At 38.3% G+C, this 25334-nt stretch overlaps 1 protein-coding gene across 3 annotated transcripts in view; it reads right to left on the reverse strand.

Annotated features, from left to right (window-relative positions):
• The window catches only part of celf2 (cugbp, Elav-like family member 2), a 120461-nt gene that overhangs the window by 89001 nt on the left and 6126 nt on the right, over positions 1-25334 (reverse strand). For all 3 annotated transcript variants that reach the window (XM_077501457.1, XM_077501450.1, XM_077501446.1), the window contains exon 2: positions 8712-8747. In XM_077501457.1, coding sequence (XP_077357583.1) covers positions 8712-8747 — 36 coding nt within the window. The remainder of the gene's footprint in view (positions 1-8711; positions 8748-25334) is intronic.

The following is a 25334-nucleotide window of genomic DNA, read 5'->3' on the forward strand; positions in this document are numbered from 1 at the left end:
AACTTGCATAATTATACCATTTCAAAGAAATCTATTTGTCTTAATAATTCTTACATGTTTAAAGTGTCTTGTTTTGTACCAAAAAACAAATGATCATCCTAATCGACATGGAATTATCTGATTGGCTGTTGACCAGATAAAGAGATTAAAGATTCTTGACATCACATAGCTCCTGACATCACATAGCTTAAGACCAGTTGAAACTAGATGCCGGTTTCATCAGTTCAAAACAGAGACTTGACCTCACGGTCATGACCCAAACATAACCCTTGCATGACCCAAACTTATCCCTGGCATGACCCAGTCATGACATGAATATTCTAATTATTTTCCCCATAAATCTATCTGACCCTATGTGAAAAAGTCATTGTTGCATATGCAAACAAAAAAAAATACAGAAATCAGTAAGGGGAAAAATATTTTTTATGGCACTGTTGAATTGTGAAAAAAACTGATTGCAATTGGAAATCACATTTATTGAGGGAGGGGGAGGGGGGAATATTCTCACCGACAGCCTCCAGAATACAAGCCGTCATGTCGCTCCCGCCCATCATATCACACAAAAAGCAGCTGTGCCTTTGCCACAAAATCGCAAGTAGGAGTCCCCTGTTAACAAAGTGCTCCTTACACCAATAACAGTAAGGCGGCCACGCGGTTTTACATCAACGTGACGGACCTGGCGGGGGAGCACGGCGGCGCCAATCCATTTGCTGACATTAGCGCAGGCACTTTAATTGGTCGCCTTCCATTAGTCGGGAAAAGCGGCCTTGGGCGCTCAATTATCCGTCAGAAAAAGCGAGAAGCGGCGGGCAGGGCAAACAATAGGCGGCGTTGGAGAGCACGCCGCCGCCTCATTAACGCCGTCACACTCGGCTCAATTTTTACATCTGACGCTGTGAGGAGGCGGTAGGGGGGTAGGGGGGGGGGGGGGGGGGGGTCACTCTACCCGTGTCGCTGCTCCCGCCTCTTTTGTGAACATTCCGACTTCATTAGAATCATAATGAAGGTCGGAGAGGTGCGACAGAATATTTTTGGGGCCTGCTCGCTCACGAGTAAATAACGCACAAACAAATCAATTGCAACACGGCTGTTACAGCGCAGCTCCCGCATTTGCGTCAACAACGCAATACGGTACATTAAACACGTGCTTGTCGACGGAACATCGAAATTGGGTTAAGGAGGTTTCATTCCAAGATTTCATGACAATAATTCAAGCAAACACTTCATGACTTTGGAGTGTCGCTTTCAATTTTTTATTTTTTATTTTATTTTTTTTTTAGATGAAAGCTCCAATTTTCATTATTGGTAAAGGAACTTTCCAAAATCTTGTCCAAATCTGGTGAATAACAATATTTTGTGGAACTCTTCATACAATTAGAAAAGGTAACAAAAAGCTAAAATTTTCAAATTTTAGAAAACACTTGGGAGTATATCTTTCAGATTTTTGCTGATTAATCAAATGGAGTACAGTGGTACCTCTACTTACGAAATTAATTGGTTCTGGAAGAAAGTACTTAAGTGGAAAATTTTGTAAGTAGAGACACATTTTCCATTTAAATGCCCTAATCCGTTCCAAGCCTCCCAAAATTCAGACATAATTGTTTTATAAAGCATAAAAATGCATCAAAACATGTAACAAATACATGTTACAATAAGATTATTGCACAATAAATGATAGTTGTGCATAATGTAAAAAAACAAAGAATAAAGAATAAAAATGATGCTCATTTAGCTTTTTAACTGCTGGTCCTCTTCGTTTTTTGCCCTCTTTGATTCATGTTCTCTCTGTGTTTTTGCCTGGTGTTTTGTAAATAATGTATCCAATGATGTTCGTTTTTTTTAACAATCTTGTTTATTTTTATTTTATTTTATTTTTATTTATCGCTCACTCTCTCACGCTTACATCATGTAAGCCGCACATTATCTCCCGAAGGCAAGTGACGGTTCCACTCCTCCACCTGGAGCCCTTATATTTTTGTTATTTATTTATTTTTTTAACAAGCCTTCGAAAATGTCCAAGGCAAACATCATCATAGTGAGTGATCGCCCGAATGGTGAACACTTTTTCTGGGTGATTCTTTTCAATAAATTCCTAAACTTGATGGAAACGTCAGGTACGGCGAGGTATCTCCCCCCAAAAAAGGCCCGTCTCGTCGCAATTAAAAATTTACCCTGGTGGTCAGCCTCCGTCAAGGTCTACCAACCCACATCGGGGTTAGCCACCACCTAAACATTTGGGAAGCAACAACAACCCAACACATCATTTGCCTGCTGGCGGACCAATAGACACGGGCAGCATCATGGCGTACATGTTCACACGCACACATTCAACGTGTGTGCGCGCGCGATTGTCGTGCTCCACCGGTGTGACGATGTTGCCGCATGTAGTGAGACTCGCTAATTGGTTCACCTGTCTCACAGCCATCTGGAGCCTCTCACCCAAAAAAAAAAAGAAAAAAGAAGCAAATGAAAAAATAAACAACACACGCATACACAAAAGTGTGTTAATGCATCTGGGGGGGGGGGGGGGGGGGGAAGAAATAAACGGAATGATATTTTTTACACATCAAGCTTTTGTTGTGCTTGCAGCTGTCGTTTTAAAAAAACAACCACAAACACGACAGTAATTTGGGGAATTTCGTCACAAGCAACAAAAACAACAAACAAACTATTGTCTTCCCCAGAACACACACGCACACACAAGGAGGTGACAGGTGAGTGTTGGGGAACGCGAGAGGGCTCAGTTGAGCGTGCGATCCGGACCGCTGACCTGGAACTCATTGAGTGCTGAGAGAATAAAAACTATTACACACTCTACACACACACTGCAGGTCGCCAAGGCTTGTTATTATTTAAAAGCATAACCAATTGTGACTGGCTCTTTCATTCTTTCATCCCATATTTGGAATGACAACAGGTGAAGGTTGTCGCCATGGTGACGTGCCAACGTGACCTCAATGTGAGATTGGGAAACACGTAAACATGTTACACAGACGAGAATGATGGGCCACGTTAAATGGTGTTTGCGGTGTGCGACCGCGTCTTGCGTCATCATCTACTGACTCGTCTTCCTCGACATAGCTTGAAAACACTTCTAATACGGCTTATGACAATACTATAGCTACCATTACACAGTTAAATTCACATACAGAGCAGTTTCTTTTTCAAGAAATCACCCTATTACTCTGAAACAAACACTTAAATGAACAATATTTAGACCCTGTTTTAATGCACTCTTATACTGTTCTCTTAACTCTTAATGTACAAATATATTTTCTATTGTTGACCAAAAAATATATATTTCCTCTTTAATACAAAACACAAAATGTTACGGCGTCCATCACTGGCTAATAAATGAATTCACGCTGATACAAATCAACACGTGTGCTCAATAGCGCAATCTAGCATAACTACGATTAGCTTAGCTCACTCATACAAGTAACACAAGTGTCTCATTACAAGACACATACTGCTTAACATCATGTGCATTTCTGTACAGTAGTTACAATAACTTCTCTAATAAATCCACGATAATCTATGCTAAAACTAATCATAAAATAATAATAATAATAATAATAGTAATAATAATAATAATAATAATAAAATAAATATCAATAAATAAATAAAAATATATAAATATAAATACACATAATATAACAAATATCTATAATATATATAAAATGTAAGTAAGTAATAATAATAATAATAATAATAACAAATTAATTTTATATATATATAATTTAAAAAATTAAGCTTATGAGTCTTCTTCGCCTGAAGACTTCTGTCCATTTTCCCGCCACTCTTATGAGGCACTCCCCCTAGTGGCCCGCCCAGGAATTGGTCAAAAAGTCATGAAGAATGGAGCCGTTATAGTGGCTGGTTATTAACTCCAAATATCGCGATACTTGCGCAGACGTATCGATAATCTATCAGGAGACAAAGTATCACGATTTATTGCGATATCGATATATCGTCACACTCCTAATTACAAGCATACATCGTACGTGACTCACTTCTACAAGCTCCTAAACATGTACATTACAATCTAGTTCGACATGTAACATTCTCAAACACTTGTAATAATTTTCTACCATTGTCTATCTTTTACATTTTACGTAGTTAAACAGTGTTCAAGGTGTGCGACCATGTATTCTTGCGTCATCCTCTACCGACTCGTCTTCCTCGACGGCCGTCAGCGAAGCACCATCTACTGGCGAAAACTTATATTGCACTTTGCTGTTAAATAGACACTAAACAGTAGTTGTCTCAGTAGAAAATGACTTTTAAACATAAATGAAAATAAAATTATTGGGGGGCAACTATTTCTGTGTATTCACTTTTGTCATAGTGTCACATTCACAACACACCCATCATCATGCGTCCCGGTGAAAAGGTCCACAAAGACACAATGGGAACGAGGTGTATGCCCCGGGGTGCTCGCTTTTCCAGCTGATGCTCTGCCTTGCGCCCCCTCCCACACGCTTAACCAGCCTCCATAATTCATACAGCCATGAAAAATACATGAACAAAATCAAACAATTAAAAAGCCAACAGAAGGCTTCCCGTCCGGAATTCCACCCAGATGTCATTTTTAGTGCTGACCCCAAAACATTTGGACCAGGGATCTCGTCTTCTACCTTATATTGCCCTTATCGTGACATCCCTATTGATTTAGCTAGTCCACTTATTTATTTATGCCAGCTAATATATTTTGATGCTTGGTACATAAAATACAACTTTTAAAAACGCAATTTTCATGAGCACCTTTAATTTTGTTTAAAATGTGTATTTTCTAATGAAAATAACAATAATACACGTGTAGCAGTTTTTTTGAAACAATGCCAAAAACGCTTTTACATTCAAAATAATACAAAGTTGAGGTCAGCATGTTCTCTTGGCCTTCTGTAAGTGTTACAGATGCAAAATGAATCCCCCCTCCTTCCCTTTTTGCTTGATTACTTAATACTTTGTGATTTTTTTTTAATATAAATTAAATCTTAAAATTTTAATTTAAAATGTAATTAATTTAAAATGTATTTTAAATGTAATTAATTTAAAATGTATTTAAATTTTAATTTAAAATGTAAAATTTAATTTAAATGTAAATTAAATCTTAAATCTTATAATAAAAAAACAACAACCTAAAACTAAAATCTAATGTAAAACAATGGGGAAAAAAAAAAAAGAAAAAAAAAAAAAGAAAAAAAAAAAAAGAAAATCTCCTGATGTCATTCTGTTGCCACGGGCTCTACTGGACACGCCCATTCAACACAAGACACATTTATTGTCACTTCAAAGGGATTTAGTCTGATATCGATCAATTTTCCTGATGACCAACGAAACGCTTCCTCTTCACTGGGAGAGAAATTCAAAAGGAGCCTGTCAAGTGTCCCCCTGCTCGCTTTGGTCTTCATGAATATTCATAAGTGGGAATACTGGGGGTGGGGGGGAGTTGGTGCAGTGCTGGGCACGTCGCTTGTCACAGCAGGCAATAAGGGACGCAGCGTACCGGGACGCCACATTGTGCACATCCCTGTAATTATACTCTCGGCTGACGGTAAACAGGAAGTGTGTGTGCGCGTGTGTCTGTGCCAGCCAGACACATACACACACACCTGCTTCCAAAGAGGAACTTGAGGCCTTCAGAGCGCCGTTGTATCGGTTCCACTTGTGCGCTCGCGCTATTCATACGCTAATCAAAATAACTACGAGTGCGTTCGACATGGCAAATGCAGCTTTGGCGCTAGCACCAATTATATCAGCTGTGCAGCTTCAAAGCAATATCTGCACAATGACACGCTGTTAAGACACCACATAGACGCATACACTTCGATTCACAAACACACACATCAGACACTCTACAGAGACACACACGGATAAACAAGACCCGCTTCCTCGCCCTCACGATGTCCAATCACGTAGAAGAACGTCAGAACGAGCAAAAGGTGCAGAAGAAGCTGAAGGCCAATAAAGCCGATATCTCACTGAGCGGTGAGTGCTTGCGAACGTAGCGACTTTAGGGTTTTCATCAGGATTTGTAAGATGTTCATAGACCGTTTTTACTTGTCGCAAAGACATTTGCAACATATTCACACAATTTTTCACTCGTGATAGACCGATATGTTTTTTTCCAAGGCCGATACAGACACCGATTATTAGTCGTCAAGAGACAGATAACCGATATTTCAAGCCGATATTCATTTTCAGTAAAACAAAATTTTAAAAACTTACTGTTTTTCTTTGTTTTTTTTGTTTTTTTTATATATATTATTAAACATACTAATAATTGGCAGCTTTGTTTAAAGATTCGAACAAAAATTGCAGGGACCTTCACTAAATTAAAAAACTAAGCAAGTAAATTTCTACTGGAGATAAAGTTTTCCAAAATTTCAGCAAAAGTTCTTAATTTTATTTATTTATTTATTTTTCTTAAATTAAAAGCTTTGTTTAAAGATTCTAACAAAAATTGCAGGGACCTTCACTAAATTAAAAAACTAAGCAAGTAAATTTCTACTGGACATAAAGTATTCCAAAATTTCAACATAATTTCTTAATTTTATTTTAATTTTATTTTAAATAAAAAGATTTGTTTAAAGATTCTAACAAAAATTGCAGGGACCTTCACAAAATTAAACAACTAAGCAAGTAAATTTCTACTGGACATAAAGTTTTCCAAAATTTCAACATAATTTCTTAATTGTATTTAATTTTTTTAAATAAAAACTTTGTTTAAATATTCTAACAAAAATTGCAGGGACCTTCACTAAATTAAAAAAAACTATGCAAGTAAATTTCTATTGGAGATAAAGTTTTCCAAAATTTCAACATAATTTCTTAATTTTATTTATTTATTTATTTTTTAAATATAAAGTGCAGTGAGTTCCCAGTGTCAGAATCATTTATTTTATTTATTTTTTTAATAAAGTGAAAATTTAACTAAACCCATAAATAAAATTTCCTGTATCTCACTGAGCGACAAATGCACGTGAATGAAGCTAATTCGGGGTTTTCGTTAGGGTTGATAAAAGGTTTCAAAAGATCTTTGTAGACTGTGAAAAATTGTCAAAGCGCGATATAACTAAACTTGAGTTGAGTTAATTATCGGTATCATTATTGGCTCTGGAATAGCACTAGAAGTAGTGCAACTTTTCAGAAGGCTGAATGTAGATGATGATTATTATTGAATAAGAGTGTTACTATATGACAATTCACGGTTGGTAATGGTCAGCATCTCGTGGCAGTGATATTTTGGATGCAAAATCCGCTTCATCTTGCATTTGCCTTTGCTTGTCCTGCTTTTGCATCTCCTCTTTTTCTCCAATGGTGACGTGTGTGGAAGGGACGCTTTTGGAGATTGCACCCGACTCCAGCAATATTCTCGCTCGCTTGCCTTTGTTCCACACAATGAACAGAAAAGGCCTTTGAATTGATTTCAATTGAACATGTGGATGATTAAAACGTGCATAACTGATATGATTTTACAGGGGAAATTCATCACCTCCCTTGTCCTGCTTTCCCGTATAGTAGATGGGAAAGTCCAAATATGGTCAATACCACATTTTTTTTTTCCCACAAATGGATACGATTTGTCAGTCCCCAAAACATTAATTGTTTTTTTTTTGCTTTGCTTTATGAGCCATTGAAAATAGCTTGATGAGAAATCAATGCAATCTCGTGAAAATGCAACTGTGGCAGCATTGCTTTACATCAGTGTTTCTCAAATAGAGGGGTGGGCCCCCCCCCTGATGTTTCTCAAATAGAGGGGTGCCCCCCCCCCCCCCCCCCCCAGGGCGGTGCAAGGCTCCATCAAGGGAGGCGCGTTTGACCTCAGGGAACATGCATTTTATTTTGTTATTATTTATTTTTTTACTGTCCTAGAATAAAGTGCAATTGCACCTCCACTACACTAGGGGGCAGTGGTGCGAGTGTGCGCAGGGAGCATTCACTCGGTGGTGTAGGAGTTTTGTTTGCACTGAGCATGCGCGCTTTGCACACAGCAAAAAAAATAAAAATTAAAAATAAATCAGCACAAATTATTTTATATATTTTTGTTTTGTAGGTTAAAGGTTTTTTTTTTAATGTGCTCCTGAGTTAATGATGGTGATCAGTTTGAATGCACAATTTTTTTAATTGATTTTATGTAATTTTATTTTTCCGTATCATATGGTTTGACGGGGTCAGTCAAAAAATGTTTATAGTTTAATTAAGGATTTCATTTTATTTTTGAATTTCAGATGCACTTTAAATCTTTTCTGAATAAAGCTATTCTTTGTTGTAAGTTGCTCCATATTTCTTTCTTTTTTTATTCTCTTATACGTTAATACGGATAAAGTGTTATGCAAATGATACTATTTATAGTGCGAGGTGAGGGGGGGGGGGGGGGGGGCGAGATGTTTTCTTCTTTCTGGGGGGGGGGGCATGACTGAAAATAATTGAGAAGCACTGCTTTACATCAAGATGCTTTTAAAAAAAAAAACAAAAAAAAAAAAAAAAACAAGAATGAGTGAAAAAGGTGAGACAAATTTGCATAAGCTTGTTCACCGTCATTGATTACCACAAGCACATTTCCCCCATCTTTGCTTTTCGTCGAGCTGACCGCAGCAGTGCAGAAAACATTTGCTCTTGTTCTACTTGTAGTGCTCGAGACAAGTCAGCAGCGTACGGCCAATGAGCACTCGGGGAGTTGCAAGAAAAAGACAGGAAGTGCCTACCTTTGTATTGGTCCGCTGAGGTCGCTGCCGTCCTGCCTGCAACACAAACACACGCAAACATGATCATCATCATTATTATTGCCTTCAGATACCACTTAATTTCCACGACTACATTGAAATGATTGGAAATGTCATCAATATTTCCCATCCTCCCCTAAGAAAGAAAAAAAATGGTGTTGAAAAAATGGACTCTACAATCAGGGTTGTCACAGATTACTTGAAAAATAATCTGATTACTGATTACTCCTCAAAAAAGTAATCAAGTTACTTTACTGATTACTTTAGTGTCAAAGTTACTCAAAAAGTTTACTTTGTAATACCAATTTCCGCCCTTTTCTGCCCCAACATTATTGCATTGTCAATGTTTTTATTGAAATTACATATTTTCTACCACCATTATCATAATGCCACCCCGAAAGTATATTAAATAGCTAATTCAGGACGTGAAGAAACCGCAAGTTAATTACTCCGTCATTGTATGATACAGTACAAGTCTCCGGTGTTCATGGCTAGTAGCTAGCTGTTAGCGTTAGCATCGGGTGCCTGTCTGGCATAGTGACAGCTGTTCCTTGGCTCGCTTGCGTTTCGTATTGATTTCAATATTTTGGACTTAGGCTACTTTGTAATCCACTCTCCCTATTTAAATGAAGGGATTGTTAAATTGCACTTAGATGTATTGTTCATTATTAAAAATAAATATATAGAACTTTGCCTTCATTTAGAATTATTTTATGAAACAATAGCTTTAAAATAAAATAAAAATAACATAACATTCAAAATGTCCAATATGGACATTTGGATTTTAGAAACCAAAACTTACAAGTGCAATATAACGTGCAATATAAGATACCTTGTTATTTTATACATGGACGACGTATAAAATAATTATGTATCTTCCCTTATATTGCACTTAAAGTTGTATTCCTAAATCCTAACAGCCATGTTGGATATTTTGAGTTTTATATATTTAAAAGAAATAATAATAATAATGGGCGAAAACGTTTTATAAAAATAAATTAAGACAAAGTTCTATTTATCTGATTTTTTATTTTTTTTTATTGACTTTTGTGACCCGTTGCACCACTAGTTGTTTGCGTACAAAAACTATGTGGTGGTCAACAGAGGTGGGTAGTAGCGAGTTACATTTACTCCGTTACATGTTCTTGAGTAACTTTAAAAAAAAAAAAAGTATTTCTAAGAGTAGTGTTACCACACAATACTTTTTACTTTTACTTGAGTAGATGTGTGAAGAAGGATCGCTACTCTTGCTCCGCCATATTTAGCCACACTAAAGTCGTTATCATTCATTCATTATCTTTACCAGAGAGCCAACATGCCACATGACTGTGTTTCACCAATCAGACATAGCAAAAATAATCACATGACGACTCCTTCCCTTAACATTCTACCAATCAGACGTAACAATGCAGTCACATGACCACGGGCGGCGTTTGGAACATAGCAGCGGGAGAGGACGAAGCCGAACACCCATGGCCTCATTTAATAAGCAGTCCCATTTATCGTTAGCATAGCATGACTAGGTTCAGCTAGCTCAGTCACTAACAAAACATGAGACTTTAACCTCAATCTTTTATTCATAAAACCAACACTTATAATTTATTAACATTGGGGTCACGGGTGTTTTCAAATATGCAAATCATGTCAAGACGACGCAACGGTGACATTTGCTAAGCTATGCTAGAGTGAGAGCGCGACGCGGTCGGAGGTGCGTCTGGAAAATTGATGCCGCGTTGGTGACGCGCACTCGCACACGCACACACTTGGGAACGCTAAATTGGTCTTGTTTGTCCTTGCGAAGTGCGGAGAAGCGCCTTCGATCCGACGGCTTTTCTCGCCATAATTCTGTGCGCTTTTATTCTCACTTCTTCTTCTTGTGGAGCATGTAAATAAATTGGTCCCTCGGCACACGCGCACTCCATCACTCACATCCACCTCCAGAGCCGCACCAAATTAGCGCAGGTTTTATGTCACCCTGGTAAATAAAAGAATAAATGAACAATGCGCTCATTAATAACCCATGCGTGCTCCGCCTCTACACAGCAGCCAATCACAGCGCTCTTTGCATTTCAAAGACGCGCACTAGTCCGTTTCATCTGCGGCCACGCGAACGCTCGTCTTGTTATGCGCACACACATGCACACAAAAACTCTTTATTCCCAAATTCCATCAATTATGAAAATGGAATATAGTTTTCACTTTTTTACGACACAAAGACATTATTTGAATGTGTGCTGCACTAGGAAATACAAGAACACATCACTGACATTCAAACGCACGTACAAAAAAGCACACGCACACAGACGCACATTTTATCATCCATTTTGTGTACTCACCACTATATATATAAATATTAGGGATGTAACGATAAGAGCAATATCGTGATATTGTGATATTAAAACTTCCACAATATCGTCGTCATATTTAAAAGGAACACATCTGTTAAAAAAAAAAAAAAAAAAATCAGGTTGATTTCCATTTGTGCAGTTCTAGCACCCTCTGGTGGCTAGTTTTTTAGTGCAGTTTAATTTTCTCAAGGCATGTTTTGGCCCTTCTATGTTTAAAATCTACGCTAATTGTCAGATGAAGGGGAACATAATATGAACCGATTCAAGATGTGGAGGAACTCGATGTATGCGTGCATCAACAAGTAAGCGCCTCAATATTGTTATTGTAGGTGGTTTAAATGCATTGCTGTTATGTACAAAAGCACAATATTGTGCTTCTTTTTTTTTTTTTTTTACAATATTGTGACCTTTTTTAAATATCGCCAACATCCCCACAATATCGTAATAATTATCATATCGTGAGCTTCATATCATGATAATATGGTATCGTGATGTTTGGATATCATTACATCCCTAATATATATATATATATATATATATATATATATATATATATATATATATATATATATATATATATATATATATGTATAATTAAATAAAATAATTAAATAAAGAAAATAAAAAAGTAATAATAAAATAAATATTAAATTAAATAAATTTTATCATTTATTTTGTGCACTCACCACTAGATGGCGCTCAAACTTGGTCAGACACACCTAAACATGAGCGTTAAACGGCAGGAAAGCAGCTGTCGCCACTCAGCCGAGACGATTCCCAAGACGGGAGACATAAACCAATCGGTGAAGCGGCGCGTCGGCCATAACGGTCGAGTTGTCCAAACCTCGAGGGAAAACTGCTAACCGGTTAGCCGCTAAGCAGCGCAATGAGCACGGATGACACACCCTGGCGTGAATTGCCAAGAAAGATGAATGGAATTGACACCCCCTATATACATATATACACATTCATGCTGTATGACTATTCCTGGTGGAAATGAATTCATGACAAAATTGTGTGTGAGTATCGTGCACGTGTGCAGCCCATCTGTGTGCAACACTGCTGTTAACACCCATTTTAACACCCCCCCATTTTGACACATTCTCACACTCGCGCACACACGCAGCCCACAATCCTCCGACCAATCAACACACGCTCCAAACACTTTCACACGTTCAACTTTCACACTGTCGGAGGACTTGCCACCATCGTCTCCATTTTGAGCTGTACGTGCGTGCGTGTGCGTGTCAAAGTGTTGTTGTTTTTTTAACATGTGAAAGCATGTTTTACGAACAAGAAAGCAATTGCAAGTTTCCTGGCGCGCGGTTGGCAACACAAGCAGCTCTCTTAACCAATCATAGAGCTTCTTCCTACCAAAATCTGACCAATGGCTGAGCACCATTCACGCAAAATTCCTCCAATGGTGGCGCTTCGTTGGGCAAACGTTCCGAAACGTCCAATCGGAGCTTCCTTTTTCATCCAATCACGATTGTCCAATCTATGAGTTATCAAAATGGCTAAGCTAAAATCGGGATTTGTTTGCAAAATGTTCGCAAAGTGAAAACATTTTGTTGTGTGGTTGATGCAAGCTCATAATCAAAAAACAATCGATCAATGCTATGAGTGATGAGCAGGCCCAAACATCAAAATGTCAGCCGCTAATCCCGGGGAAAAGGGCAATATTACATTTTAATCCCGGCGCAGGCAGGAATCGGAACGGCGGCCATATTAAGACCGGGATTTACGGCGGCGCTTTGATGGAGTGCGAGCGGCAAGGCAATAAAGTGATGCGGATCAGCGCCAAATGGATATGATCACAACACGTCACGTTAAAGAGCAGCGCGCCATCCATCAGCTTGACAAAATACCTCCCCGGCGCCGCGCCGCCTTCATCCCGATGCTTCACTTAGCCGCGCGCTAACCGCCTGCGAACGCTGTCATTATGCCGCCGCTGCGACCGAGCCGTGTTCGCGTCCCGTCCGCCACGTGTTTTGGGGGAGGGAAATGAGGTAGAAAAGGCGCCCGTCGGCCTCCATTTGTCTCCGCTGCTTTGTCAAATAAAGTGATTGAAGTTCGCTGCGGCGAAGGAAAGGAAACATTAGTGCTAAACGTGCTGGGAAATTAGCCCGCGGCGCATCGGTTCATCAATACCAATTAAGGCAGCCAAACGGCCCCGATGGACCGCCGGATTTACTTGGACTGATTAAAGAAGCGCTTGCAAAAAGAAATTTTCTGGCCATTTTCCTGATGACAAATTCTGATTTCATTATTCATCGTTGTGTGAGCATGCTCACAACTCAATTTATTCAAACATTGAAATGAATTGAAATGCCAGAAACAATCTCTTCCTTTGATTCAACAAAGAAAGCGTAATCAATTTGTTGCCTTTTCACGATAGCAAGACTGGTCCAATTAAAGATTTCGACAAACGTTAAACTTGATTGAAAGTAGGGATGTAACGATAAGAGCAATATCGTGATATTAAAACTGCTACAATATCGTCGTCGTCATGTTCACAATATTTAAAAGGAACACATCTGTTAAAAAGGTCAGGTTGATTTTCATTTGTGCAGTTTTAGCACCCTCTAGTGGCTAGTTTATTAGTGCAATTACATTTTTATTAGGGATGTTTTGGCCTTCTATGATTAAAATCTATGCTAATTGTCAGATGAAGGGGAACCTAATTTGCTTGTGAAGCGTCAATAAGTGCTTGCATTAGCAAATAAGAGCCTCAATATTGTTATTAGAGATTGTAGGTGGTTTATATGCATTGCTGTTATGTACAAAAGCACAATATTGTGCTTTTTTTTAGTGTGAGCTCTTTTTTTTTTTTTTAAATATTGTGATCTTTTTTAAACATCACCAACCCCCCCACAATATTGTGATAATTATCGTATCATGATGTTTGGATATCATTACATCCCTAATTGAAAGTACAATTTATTTTAGAGCTATTAATCGCCAAGTAATCCATTATCACTATTTTAATAATCGAGCAATTATTTGGAGCTATTTTAAAAAAAATAAAATTTTTAATTGTCCAAATGGCGAATATTTTTCAGACTGGATTTAGGTTCGAATTTCCCACCCTCTGTCTGCGGATGTGATGTCATGTATGTATGCATCGTGTACGTGAAGAAGGGTGCAGTTTCACTTTCCTGCCACAGGCAGCAGTAGCGATTCAACATTCAATTTTCTACATACAGCAGCTTTAAATGCTTTGCTATTTTCCAAACATTTTAATTTATAATTGCTATTTTATTTTGAAGCAATTTATGTGGAGAATTCTAAATTCTAAATGAATGCAATAAACACAACATGACTTCAGAAGTGAATTGACAACTTATGCCAAAATCATATCACCTTTGTAAGAATTTTGGAATTCCATCATGTGGAGAATGAGAAAACATGACCGAGCTCGCCAATTCCAATCCCCCAAATTGGATCCCTCACAGCAATCTCATCTCTTTAAACAGGACCAGGGATGGGGTTGGGGGCTGGGGTGGGGGGGAAAATCCCTTGAGAGGCGGAGCCATACGTGATCCTGTTATTTGCCACCTTTGCAACGTTGTTACAGTCCATCACAGGCAGGCAGGCCACGTTTAAAAAAGTCTCACAAAGGATCTCGGACAGGGATGGACGAGTAGCGCATGCAGCACCCAACCCCCCCCCACCTTTCGGATGGCTCCCTCTGGGAAATTTACATGTCCAGCAGCAATAAGAAAAGATAATAAAATGACAAATAATTCAATCAATCAATAAATAAGGTTATTACACCAGAGATTGAATTAATAATAATAATAATAATAATAATAAAAAAAAAAAAATTCAATCAATCAATAAATAAGGTTATTACACCAGAGATTGAATTAATAATAATAATAATAATAATAACAATAACAATAACAATAACAATAATAATAATACTAATAATAATAATAATAATAATAATAATTCAATAAATAAAGTTATCACACCAGAGATTTAATTAATAATAATAATAATTAAAAAAATAAAAATTCAATCAATCAATAAATAAGGTTATCACACCAGAGATTGAATTAATAACAATAATAATAATAATAACAATAACAATAACAATAATAATAATAATAAATCAATAAATAAAGTTATCACACCAGAGATTTAATTAATAATAATAATAATAATAATTAAAAATAATAAAAAATAAAAATTCAATCAATCAATAAATAAGGTTATCACACCAGAGATTGAATTAATAACAATAATAATAAATATAAAATAAAAAATAAAAATTCAATCAATCAATAAATAAGGTTATTACAACAGAGATTGAATTAATAATAATGATGATAATAATAATAACAATAATAATAATAATAATAATAATAATAATAATAATAATAATAAAATACAAATTCAATCATCAATAAATAAGGTTATTAATCTGGAGATTGAATTAAACAAACGCACCACTGTTGACTTTTTCTCTGCTTGATGACTCTCTGCATCATCAACAGCACAAATGCGACCCTGACACAACATCAAGAGACTCTCTGCTATTCTGTATCACGTCTGGACCTGAGACAAATTCACACTTGGCCAATAAAGATGATTGTGGTTGAGTGTGGCAGTGCCAAATGGATCTCCATCTTGTGAAAATCTTCCCACAAGCAGATGACGAAGCATCCTTCCCCATTCCGTCGTGATGATTTATTCAAGTGCAGATGTGAAGCTAAACATCGCTTTCATTTCTTTTGCTTGGCTTGAAACTTATGTCTCATCACACCCAAAACCTTGCCCGCCAAAAAAACAAAAAACAAAAAAAACAAAAAAACAGAGTCCTCTGATCCCACTTTCACTCTCGCTTTCAGTCCATGTGAACAAGACACAAAAGCAATGACACCTGAGAGCGCAGATACATCACAGCAAAGCGTGACGGCACACACACGCGTGCACACCAGCGCACACACTCACATGCACTTTGGTTCTCGCACTGTGCTCTGACACATGAATATTTCATCTTGTTGATGTTTAAAGCGCATCATTTGCGATGTGACGTGTGCGTGCGCGTGTGCGAGATCCATAATGCATGTTTTGATAAGTCGACTGCTGATATGCTACGTTTCATGCCGCGTTCCATGCACGCTTAAGTCATCCGTGTGCAGCTGACACGCACACACGCTGCATTTTTTTATGCGCTTGTCATGATTTGCCAGAGTGATGAAATTGTATGATGTAGTACAATACATAGTATAGTGGGGATGTCACGATACCGGCAATATCGTGATATCGTGATAATAAAACTGCCACAATATCGTCGTCGTCATGTTCACGATATTTAAAAGCTACACATCTGTTAAAAAAAAAAAAAAAAGTCAGGTTGATTTGCATTTGTGCAGTTCTAGTGCCCTCTGGTGGCTATTATTTTTTTTTATTTTTTATTTTTTTAAGTGCAGTTTCATTTTCACAAGGCATGTTTTGGCCCTTCTATTTTTTAAATCCACGCTAATGGTCAAATAAACGTATTATGCTTGTGAAACGAGTCAATATGTGGAGGAACTCAATTATTATTATTATTACTTGTGTAAGTGCCTCCATATTAAGTGCTATTAGAGACTGTAGGTTGTTTTTTTTTAATGTGCATTGCTGTCATGTACAAAAGCACAATCTGTTTTTTTAGTATGACTTTTTTTTTTTATAATATGTGACCTTTTTTGTATCACCAACCTCCCCACAATATCATGATAATTACCGTATCGTGACCTTCATATCGTGATAATATCATATTGTGACATTGGGATTAGGGGTGGGAAAAAAAATCGATATCGCAATATATTGAAGCGCTCTCTGTTGCAATAAATTATCGATACACTGACGGTAGATATTGATGTAATGTGTCCAGTTGTGCAATGTTATGTTATAAATGTTTATGCACTTTAATTTGTCTCACTTTACAATGTTTACAGTTATAAGGCTAAGAGGCAGTGAGGCACTGTGCAAAAGTTTTGGCATTGAATAAATGCATAATTAGACATTTTCCTTTTTATGGGCATTTGTTGGCTTTTTCAGTCACATATCGTGATATATTGCTATTTTTTTGACAATATATAAAAAAGCGTAGATATCGCGTGATATTATCGATATCGTGAGCCAAATATCGTCACATTATCGAATCATAGTTTACCCGTATCGTCCCACCCCTAGTTGGGATATCGTTGCATCCCTATCATACAGTAGGATTATGCAGTATAGCATCATGCAATATACAATATTATTGTGAATGTGAAATAAAACAAAAAACAAGACTACTGTACGTGCGTGTATGCGTGTGTTCTTGTGTGTGAGATAAGCACAATTTGCCGGCGTTAAAGCTGGCGATAAAGCAAGCGAGCGTGCGGCAGCGGCGGAGATAGCAAGCGAGCAAGGAAGAAGATGAAGAGGAGGATGAGGAGGGGCTCATCAGGAGGTTTCCACGCATACTTTCTTTCTCACAATACAAATAGAAATCACATCCAAAAAAAAAAAAAAAAGCACACGTGAGGATGGAGATCATTTCCAGTTTCAACTTCAGCACACAACCGCCACCCCCAAAGCAAAGGCCACCAGCGTAATTGAAGGATGTCGCGACTCGGTGATAGATACAAGTCGACAACTCTGTGCATGTGTGTGCGCAGCATAATGACCCCCCAAGGGAGATGGGCCGGGGGCCGGCCTGAGCACCCCACTGTCAACTAAGAGGAGGGATGAAGGATGAGGAAGAGGAGGAAGCCGAGAAGGTGGCAGCTGTCGTCTCTTCGGCAAAGTAATTGAGCGAGCGCACGGCCCCCGAAAGCGAGACGGCCATTAGCGGCGTCCCACCTGGCGCCGGCGCGAGCACCCCGGCGTTTGATGGGGCGTGGGGGGTGGGGGGGCTTCCCTGGGAGCAGCGGTCACAAGACGACCAAGACGAGGCAAATCACACTTGACAGCTTGACTGACAGCCGCAGACGGCACATTCATGCATGGAAATATGAAAAATAATAACCTGCCTGACTGACTGACAGGCGAGGGAAGTCACCACACACATCTCACACACACACACGCACGAGCACACACTTTTAGTGCAACTAACAGGTAAAGTATGAGACCAGTCAAGCGACCAGTCATGTGACCATTCCTGCAACCAGTCCACTCATTTGCTGAGAGGAAGGATCCCAAAAGCAGACACAAATAAGATTTTATCTATTTATTGACATTGAGAGGCAGAACCTAAGAGAGCTGTACACAGGAACAGTTGGGCAATAATCCGGCAAAACACACACAATTCTCCGACCCTGAAATAGACAGTCAATCAATCTCATTGGTTGTGGCTAGACATGAGTACTAGTACTGACATGGAATTCTCTGATTGGCTGTTGACTCCGTAATTACAGATAGTTCCTAACATCAAACAAACCAAATCATATAGTATAAAAGATCCTTGACATCATATAGTCCAGACATCATATAGCCTAAACTAGTTGAAACTGGATGCAGTTAGATCAATACCCAAAACAGACACGTAACGGGTCGTGAACTCTGGCGCACGGTCATGAACTCTACTCAAACTTAACCCAGGCGTGACCACAGACATGAGACAAGACCCAAACATTACTCCTGCATGACTCGAGTCATGACATGAATGTATCTACACGTATTTGGAAATAGGTTCAAATGTATTAAATACATTGTAATGTGAAAAATGTTGACTCCATTTTGGTAATTCCCGTAACTATAGTTAATGAAAACAGTTGAGCTCAGTTGAATTCATATCCTACAAAGGCTTTCAGGGCTGCACTTGAGAAACACTTCATATATTTAAAAAAAAAAAAAAACAACATTTTCGAAAAGATTAAAACTAACTAACTCTTTGACTGCCAAACGTTATCCAAAAAACAACCCCGAGTGTGCCAGCTGAAGTCGGAACATTTTCACTCATCTTTCAAGGCAAACAAAATATTGTGCGCTACGAATACATCAAAAAAAAAAAAAAAAAAAAAAAAAAAGTATGTTTCTACCTTATTCCGTTCTTTAGTAATCACCATTTGAAAATAGGTCATTTGAGTGAAATTGAACGAAAATGGAAAAAAAAAAGAGAAAACAAGCTTTTTGTGATGATAGATTTTTTTTGCACAATAGCGACTTTGACACTAATATGAATATGAATATACAAATATGAATGAATTAGATTGAAAATGACAAAGATTTTGATCGTTCATGTCATCATTGAAAACGTTCTATTCCATCAGATTTGTCAGGTTTCATTGTAATTTTCATACACAGTCAGCCCATTGAAAAGATATACAATGCTGCCATCTGCTGGCCATAGTTAGTGAGTGTTTTTGATTCCACAACTCATTGACCAAGCGGCACTCCACTTAGATGTTGCACCGCCCATTGAGAACAAAAAAACAACAACAACTTAGTAAACGTCAATTAACGTTTATGGCCGCATTCATTAGGATTTTAGCATACGTCATTAAACGTTTTTGGCGGTCAAAGAGTTAAAATCTAAATTAAACTGACTGGATTTAAAAAAAGAAAAACGCCAAATGAAAACGGGCAACCACTCGCGTGACAGTCATGTGACGGCTTGTCAACACTCACGAGAGCCATCATGTGCCCAGTTGCGTGACCAATCCTGGAAGCGGTCATGTGATCCGGTGACAAAAGTATTGGAACATGCCACTTCTACGGGAATTTGTCAGCAATCCTCACCTGTATTGTTTTTACATCCAATCACACTTTGACCTCCACAGGGTGGAACGGGAAAGCCAACAAGCGGGCCGAGAACAAAGGAGGCGACTGTCGGCGGAGAGTGAGCGGGGAAGAAGCGCGAAGGGGTATGTGGGGCGGGGGGGAAATTCAATATATTTTTAATCTCACAGATGTAATCAGATTACACGTCTGCCAGGAGCGACGTATTTCATAAGGAATAAGTAGTTTGGCGGCGGGGAAAGTGGGGTGGGGTGGGGGTACGAGCGCGTACGAGGCATTTTGGCGCCGTGATGTACATCCACCCTGACACATTGTAATAAATGCACCAGGAGGCGGCAGCAGAAACACAATGCCGTGTAATCATTTTACGGTGACAAACCGGAATTCCAATGCCGTCCCATGTGAGCCCCGCCACGGCAAAATTGAATTAAGCGCGAAGACGAGAAGGAGGAGGAGGAAGAATAGAATAGCCGTTTGGAGCGCCTTGGTTTTTGGCACCGCTCGGCAGTCTCACGGGACAGCTCTTTTCAGCAGCTGTCGGCTAACCGCGCTAACGCACAGGAACGCTAACGCCGACGTGACGAAATGCTCACACGCGTTGCACCTTCACTCAAGAACAGCAAGTCAAAAGTGAAAGCAAAACTGCCAGCTAGGAGCTACAAGCCAAAAACAATTTTACACGGTACAAGTTAAACACGATGTGAAAAACATGCCACGTGCAACACGCTATGAGCAACAAGCTATAAGCTAAAAAATGATTGTCCCATATTGCTCCTTTAACTCTTACTGCCATACATTACCAAAACAAAAAAACAAAAAAACCCAGTGCCAGCCGATTTTGAGCATTTTATCTCATCTTTCAAGGCAAACAGAATATTGTGTACTTTTACTACATATACAATGTGGGTACCAAATGAAAGATCGCATTCCATTCTTTCATTAGAAAAAAACGATGTTTCTACCTTATTCCGTTCGTTAGTAATAATCACCATTTGAAAAGAGGTCATTTGAGTGAAAAGATGAGAAAACAAGCTTTTTGTGAAGATACATTTTCTCCACAAGTAACTTTGACACAAAATATTTTTGTTTTGTGACGCTCTGCAAATTAGGTTTAATGTGACAAAAGCTTTGATCATTCACGCCATGCTTGAAAACATTTGATTTCATCCAATTTCATCAGATTCCGCCATGTTTCATTGTAATTCCGTACACCGGCAGACCCTTGAAAAGAGATTCAATGCTGCCATCTGCTGGCCATAGTTATTGTTTTTGATTCCACAATTCATTGACCAGGCAGCGCTCCACTTAGATGTTGCACTTCCCATTGATTAAAAAAAACAAACAAACAAAAAAAAAAAACGTAGTTGACGTCATTTAACGTTTATGGCGGCATGCATCGCGATTTTACTTATCGTTATTAAACGTTTTTGGCAGTCAAAGAGTTTTAACCAGAGAAAGATTTGCCGACTAAACACTCATACTGCATATTATTTTGACATGAAACACAAACAGTAAATGCTGCTCTGTATTGGAGTAAATCGGAATAATGTCCACTAGAAGGATATTTCAAATTCATCGACCAATCGGCATCTTTAGCCTAAAGAAAAAAAAATCTATTAATTAAAAAGTAAAAGCTACAAGATGAAGCTGAATGACAGGCTACGTTCTCTGAGTTGTGTTTTGGCTAATCTGATAATCTGCTCCTATTTAGCCAAATTCTTCAGAACAGCACTTCACAATGCAGACGGACAATTGCTGTGTGCTGAGAGGTAGGATCCCAAACGCAGACACAAATAAGATTTTATCTATTTTTTCACATTGAGAAGCAGAACCTATGAGAGCTGCACACAGGAACAGTTGAGCAATAATCCGGCAAAACACACACAATTCTCCGACCCTTAAATAGACAGTCAATCAATCTCATTGGTTGTAGCTAGTCATGTGAGTACTAGTATTGACATGGAATTCTCTGATTGGCTGTTGACTCCATAATTACAGATAGTTCCTGACATCAAACAAACATCATATAGTATAAAAGATCCTTGACATCATATAGCCTAAAACTAGTTGAAACTGGATGCTGTTACATCAATACCAAAACAGACACGTAACGGGTCCTGAACTCTACTCAAACTTAACCCAGGCGTGACCCCAGACATGAGACAAGACCCAAACATTACTCCTGCATGACTCGAGTCATAACAACAATGACCCGAAGCATACTGCAAAAGCAGCCAAACAGCACAAGTGGCCCAATGTTTATGAACCTAACTGAAAGTAGCAACAGAAAGCTTGAAGCTATTTTATCGCAGGTGCAAAAAACGTGCTAACCAGCCGTGTTTTCTTATTGTGGCCCTTTTCTACAATTCTAAAGTCTTTTAATCCCAAACCGCTTCCCGGTGTTTCGGCCGGAAGTCCACTCAATCTACCCAGCGGGATGAGTCGCTTAATCTTTTTATCTCGGTCGAGGCGGTGGGCCGTCAAGTCCCAAAGATCACACCCGCGCGCGTGCACGCAACGCTCACAACGGTCTCAGTCTGTGACTGAAGATTAGCACCCGGCGGGGGTTTCCGGGGTGGCTGCCAGATGGAAGCGGCGACCAGCGGCAGATAAAGCGCTCCATTGTTGACGGCATTCCAGAGAGACGGCTAAACGTCCGCAGCAGTCGCGTTCCCCATCCACGACTTGCGGGCTGTCAATCATTTGAGGAGGCGGGAATTTGCATAACGAGCCGTCTGGAGTGCAAGTGACGAGTGTCGCAAAAGGCCTGGCGTGCTTGACAATTGTGGCTGAAGGATTCACCAAGTTGTCAGCAATTCCGCCATTAGCAGGGCCAGCCCCAACTCATTGTTTCCCGGTTGCCAGTGTCACAAAAGCATCCTTTCAAAACTCATCATTTGATGACATCACAACTTAAATTTGGCACAGAAATGAAGGCAATTGTGTGGAGGGGAATTGTCAACAATTCTTCGATTCGCAACAATTGTCGGAAGAATTTGGTTGTTATCATTACAGAAACATCCTTCAGGGAGGTAAACAATAAATGATTTGACAACAATTGTGTGGGAATATTTTCCAATGTTGACTAAAATTCTTCGATTTGCACCAGTAGATATTGTTTTGAGTTTTGTGAATGTCATCTTTAATTAAATAAAGAACTACTCGAGGGAGGTAAAAAAAAAAAATGCCGACATCATCAAGTTTTAATTTCCACACATTTAAAGACACAAAAAACTGTTTAAATCTTAATTTAGTGTTTGATGACAAAGCAAATCTTTATTCACATAAATGCGATTAAAAAAATGGTGATCTCTATCCAAAAAAAAAAACTAAAAAAAAAAAGTGCTATCATTCATTCACAATCACAATTTTCAACGAAAAACTAGAGTAAGTGCAATTTCTGGAGAAATTGCGTGGGAATGCTGAAAGCTGAATGCTAAGATTTTGAATGCACATGAAGTAAATTGAGAGCTAAATCGTGAATTTATGACCTACTGGTTACTGGACAATGCACTTTACCAACTGTGCCGCCAAGAAATTATCAGACACCTGGAAATGATGCCATATGTTATATGTATAGAAGTGGGCGTAGAAAGTGATGAAAAAGTTCAATGTCTGTCCCATTGAAAATGAAGGGGAAAAAGTTGATATTAAATGTTCAATTGTGCAAAAACTGTAAGTAATGTAGATTCAGATGATATATACCCCGGGAGGCGTGAATTTTTCAAGCTAGTTGAAATTTGAACAATGTAAATTGGAAGTATTATGTGGGAGTTGTTAAAAAAAATCACAATTACATGTGGGAATGCTTTAGCAATTATGGGACAAATTTATCAAACTTTGACATTTTCAAAAAAAAAAGTTGCATTAAATTTCAATGTAAAAGTAGTGTGCTAACATTTACAATTTGAGTTAAAAGAGTGGAACAAATATTCACTTTTTTTTTTTTTTTTTTTTTACATGAAAAGCATTAAAAACAGTGTCTTGTGATACTGAACTTTTGTTGCTTTTAGATTAAATAAACAAAAAAAATTAATTAATCCAAAACATCCCTCAAGGTGTTAATCTACTTGATTTCTCTTGCCAATAATCCTTCATCTGCAAGGTCTGCGTTGCTTTGTAACCCTTTTTTTTTTTTCTTTTTTAAGACCCCCATTTAGCAATGTTAAAGTCCTCTTCGGGACCCGATGACGGCACGACTCAAGAAGTCAAGGAATGGGCAGGAGAGAGAGAAAAAAAAAAAAGAATGGCCGTGGGTTAAATTCCGAGACGGGAGTGGGATGAAATGCGAGAATGACACGGATGAGCATCTTTCACTAATTCAGGGGTATCCGTACTTTGTATGTTTTTTTTCCTGTTTTTTTAAAACCTTCACTTTATAGGCATTAAGTGGGCTCTACAGATTTTGAAATAGTGCCGTTGCCTCGAGGCCTGAAACGATTAATCCTGAACCACTATCGATTTTTAGATTATGGACCATATAGTTTACAAAAAGTCTACTTAAAATCCCGATACTGTGGTTAATAAGGAACACAAAATGAGTTTATGAAGTAGAAGGAACAAAAAGAAAAAATCTTTTTGTGCTTAAGCGCTGGAATCAGTACTTTCCACACGTGTCTGCACTTGTACTTGAGTACCAAGTGTGAGTAGTTTAGCCACCTCTGCAGTAAGACGGCAGTGCTGATTTACGACGCAGCGTCTGGGATGGACGGAAACATTTGAGAAGCCACACCTGCCAGGATCCTTCAGGGGATGATGATTTATTCACACAAGGAAAAATAGATACAAAACAAGGAGATGGCCACGAGCAGGAATGCTGGTCAAAAATACCAAACCTGGACAGGTGCAACTGACACCGTGCTAACTTTAGCCTAGACTATCTCACTATACCGCTGACTTGTCGCTGGGTCACCAAAACGGTATTCACGCAACAATCTAATGATGAAAGATTTAAAAATTCTTGAGGAAAAAGTCTGCTTTGAAATTAATCTAAAGAACATGCTAGCAAATGTGTAGTACCACATTGTGCCACAACATTCCGGGGCAGCTCTGAGCTCTACTGCACGTAATGAAGTGCAATTATGAAGAGAGAATATTTTGATGTAGAGAAGTCAAAATTAGTCGACAACTAATCCATTTTCAAATTAATCCACAACTATTTTAATAATCGAATAATCGTTTAGAGGCATTTTTTTTTTTTATTTAAAATTGTCCCAATCATCTGTTTTCAGCATATCAGCAGTAATTGTTGATTGATTTCTGTAGGCCCTCATGAAAGAAGACTGCTTATCTTCTGTGTTTAATCAAAAAAAGACATTTGCAATTTACAAACATCTGTTTTTACTTTGGAAAAACAATGAGCAAACTGGTAATATAGTACAACATCAATCACATTTTTATTTATTTTTTAATAACTATACGAATATTAAGTACGAAATAAACACAAATCACTAGTTAATAAACTGTGATCAGGGAAAAAAAAAGATTTTGTAATACACTAATGAAAAATTAAAATGAATCCGATTTGTCAATTAAT

Source organism: Festucalex cinctus, chromosome 16 (genome assembly GCF_051991245.1).
Source record: "Festucalex cinctus isolate MCC-2025b chromosome 16, RoL_Fcin_1.0, whole genome shotgun sequence".
Lineage (NCBI taxonomy): Eukaryota > Metazoa > Chordata > Actinopteri > Syngnathiformes > Syngnathidae > Festucalex > Festucalex cinctus.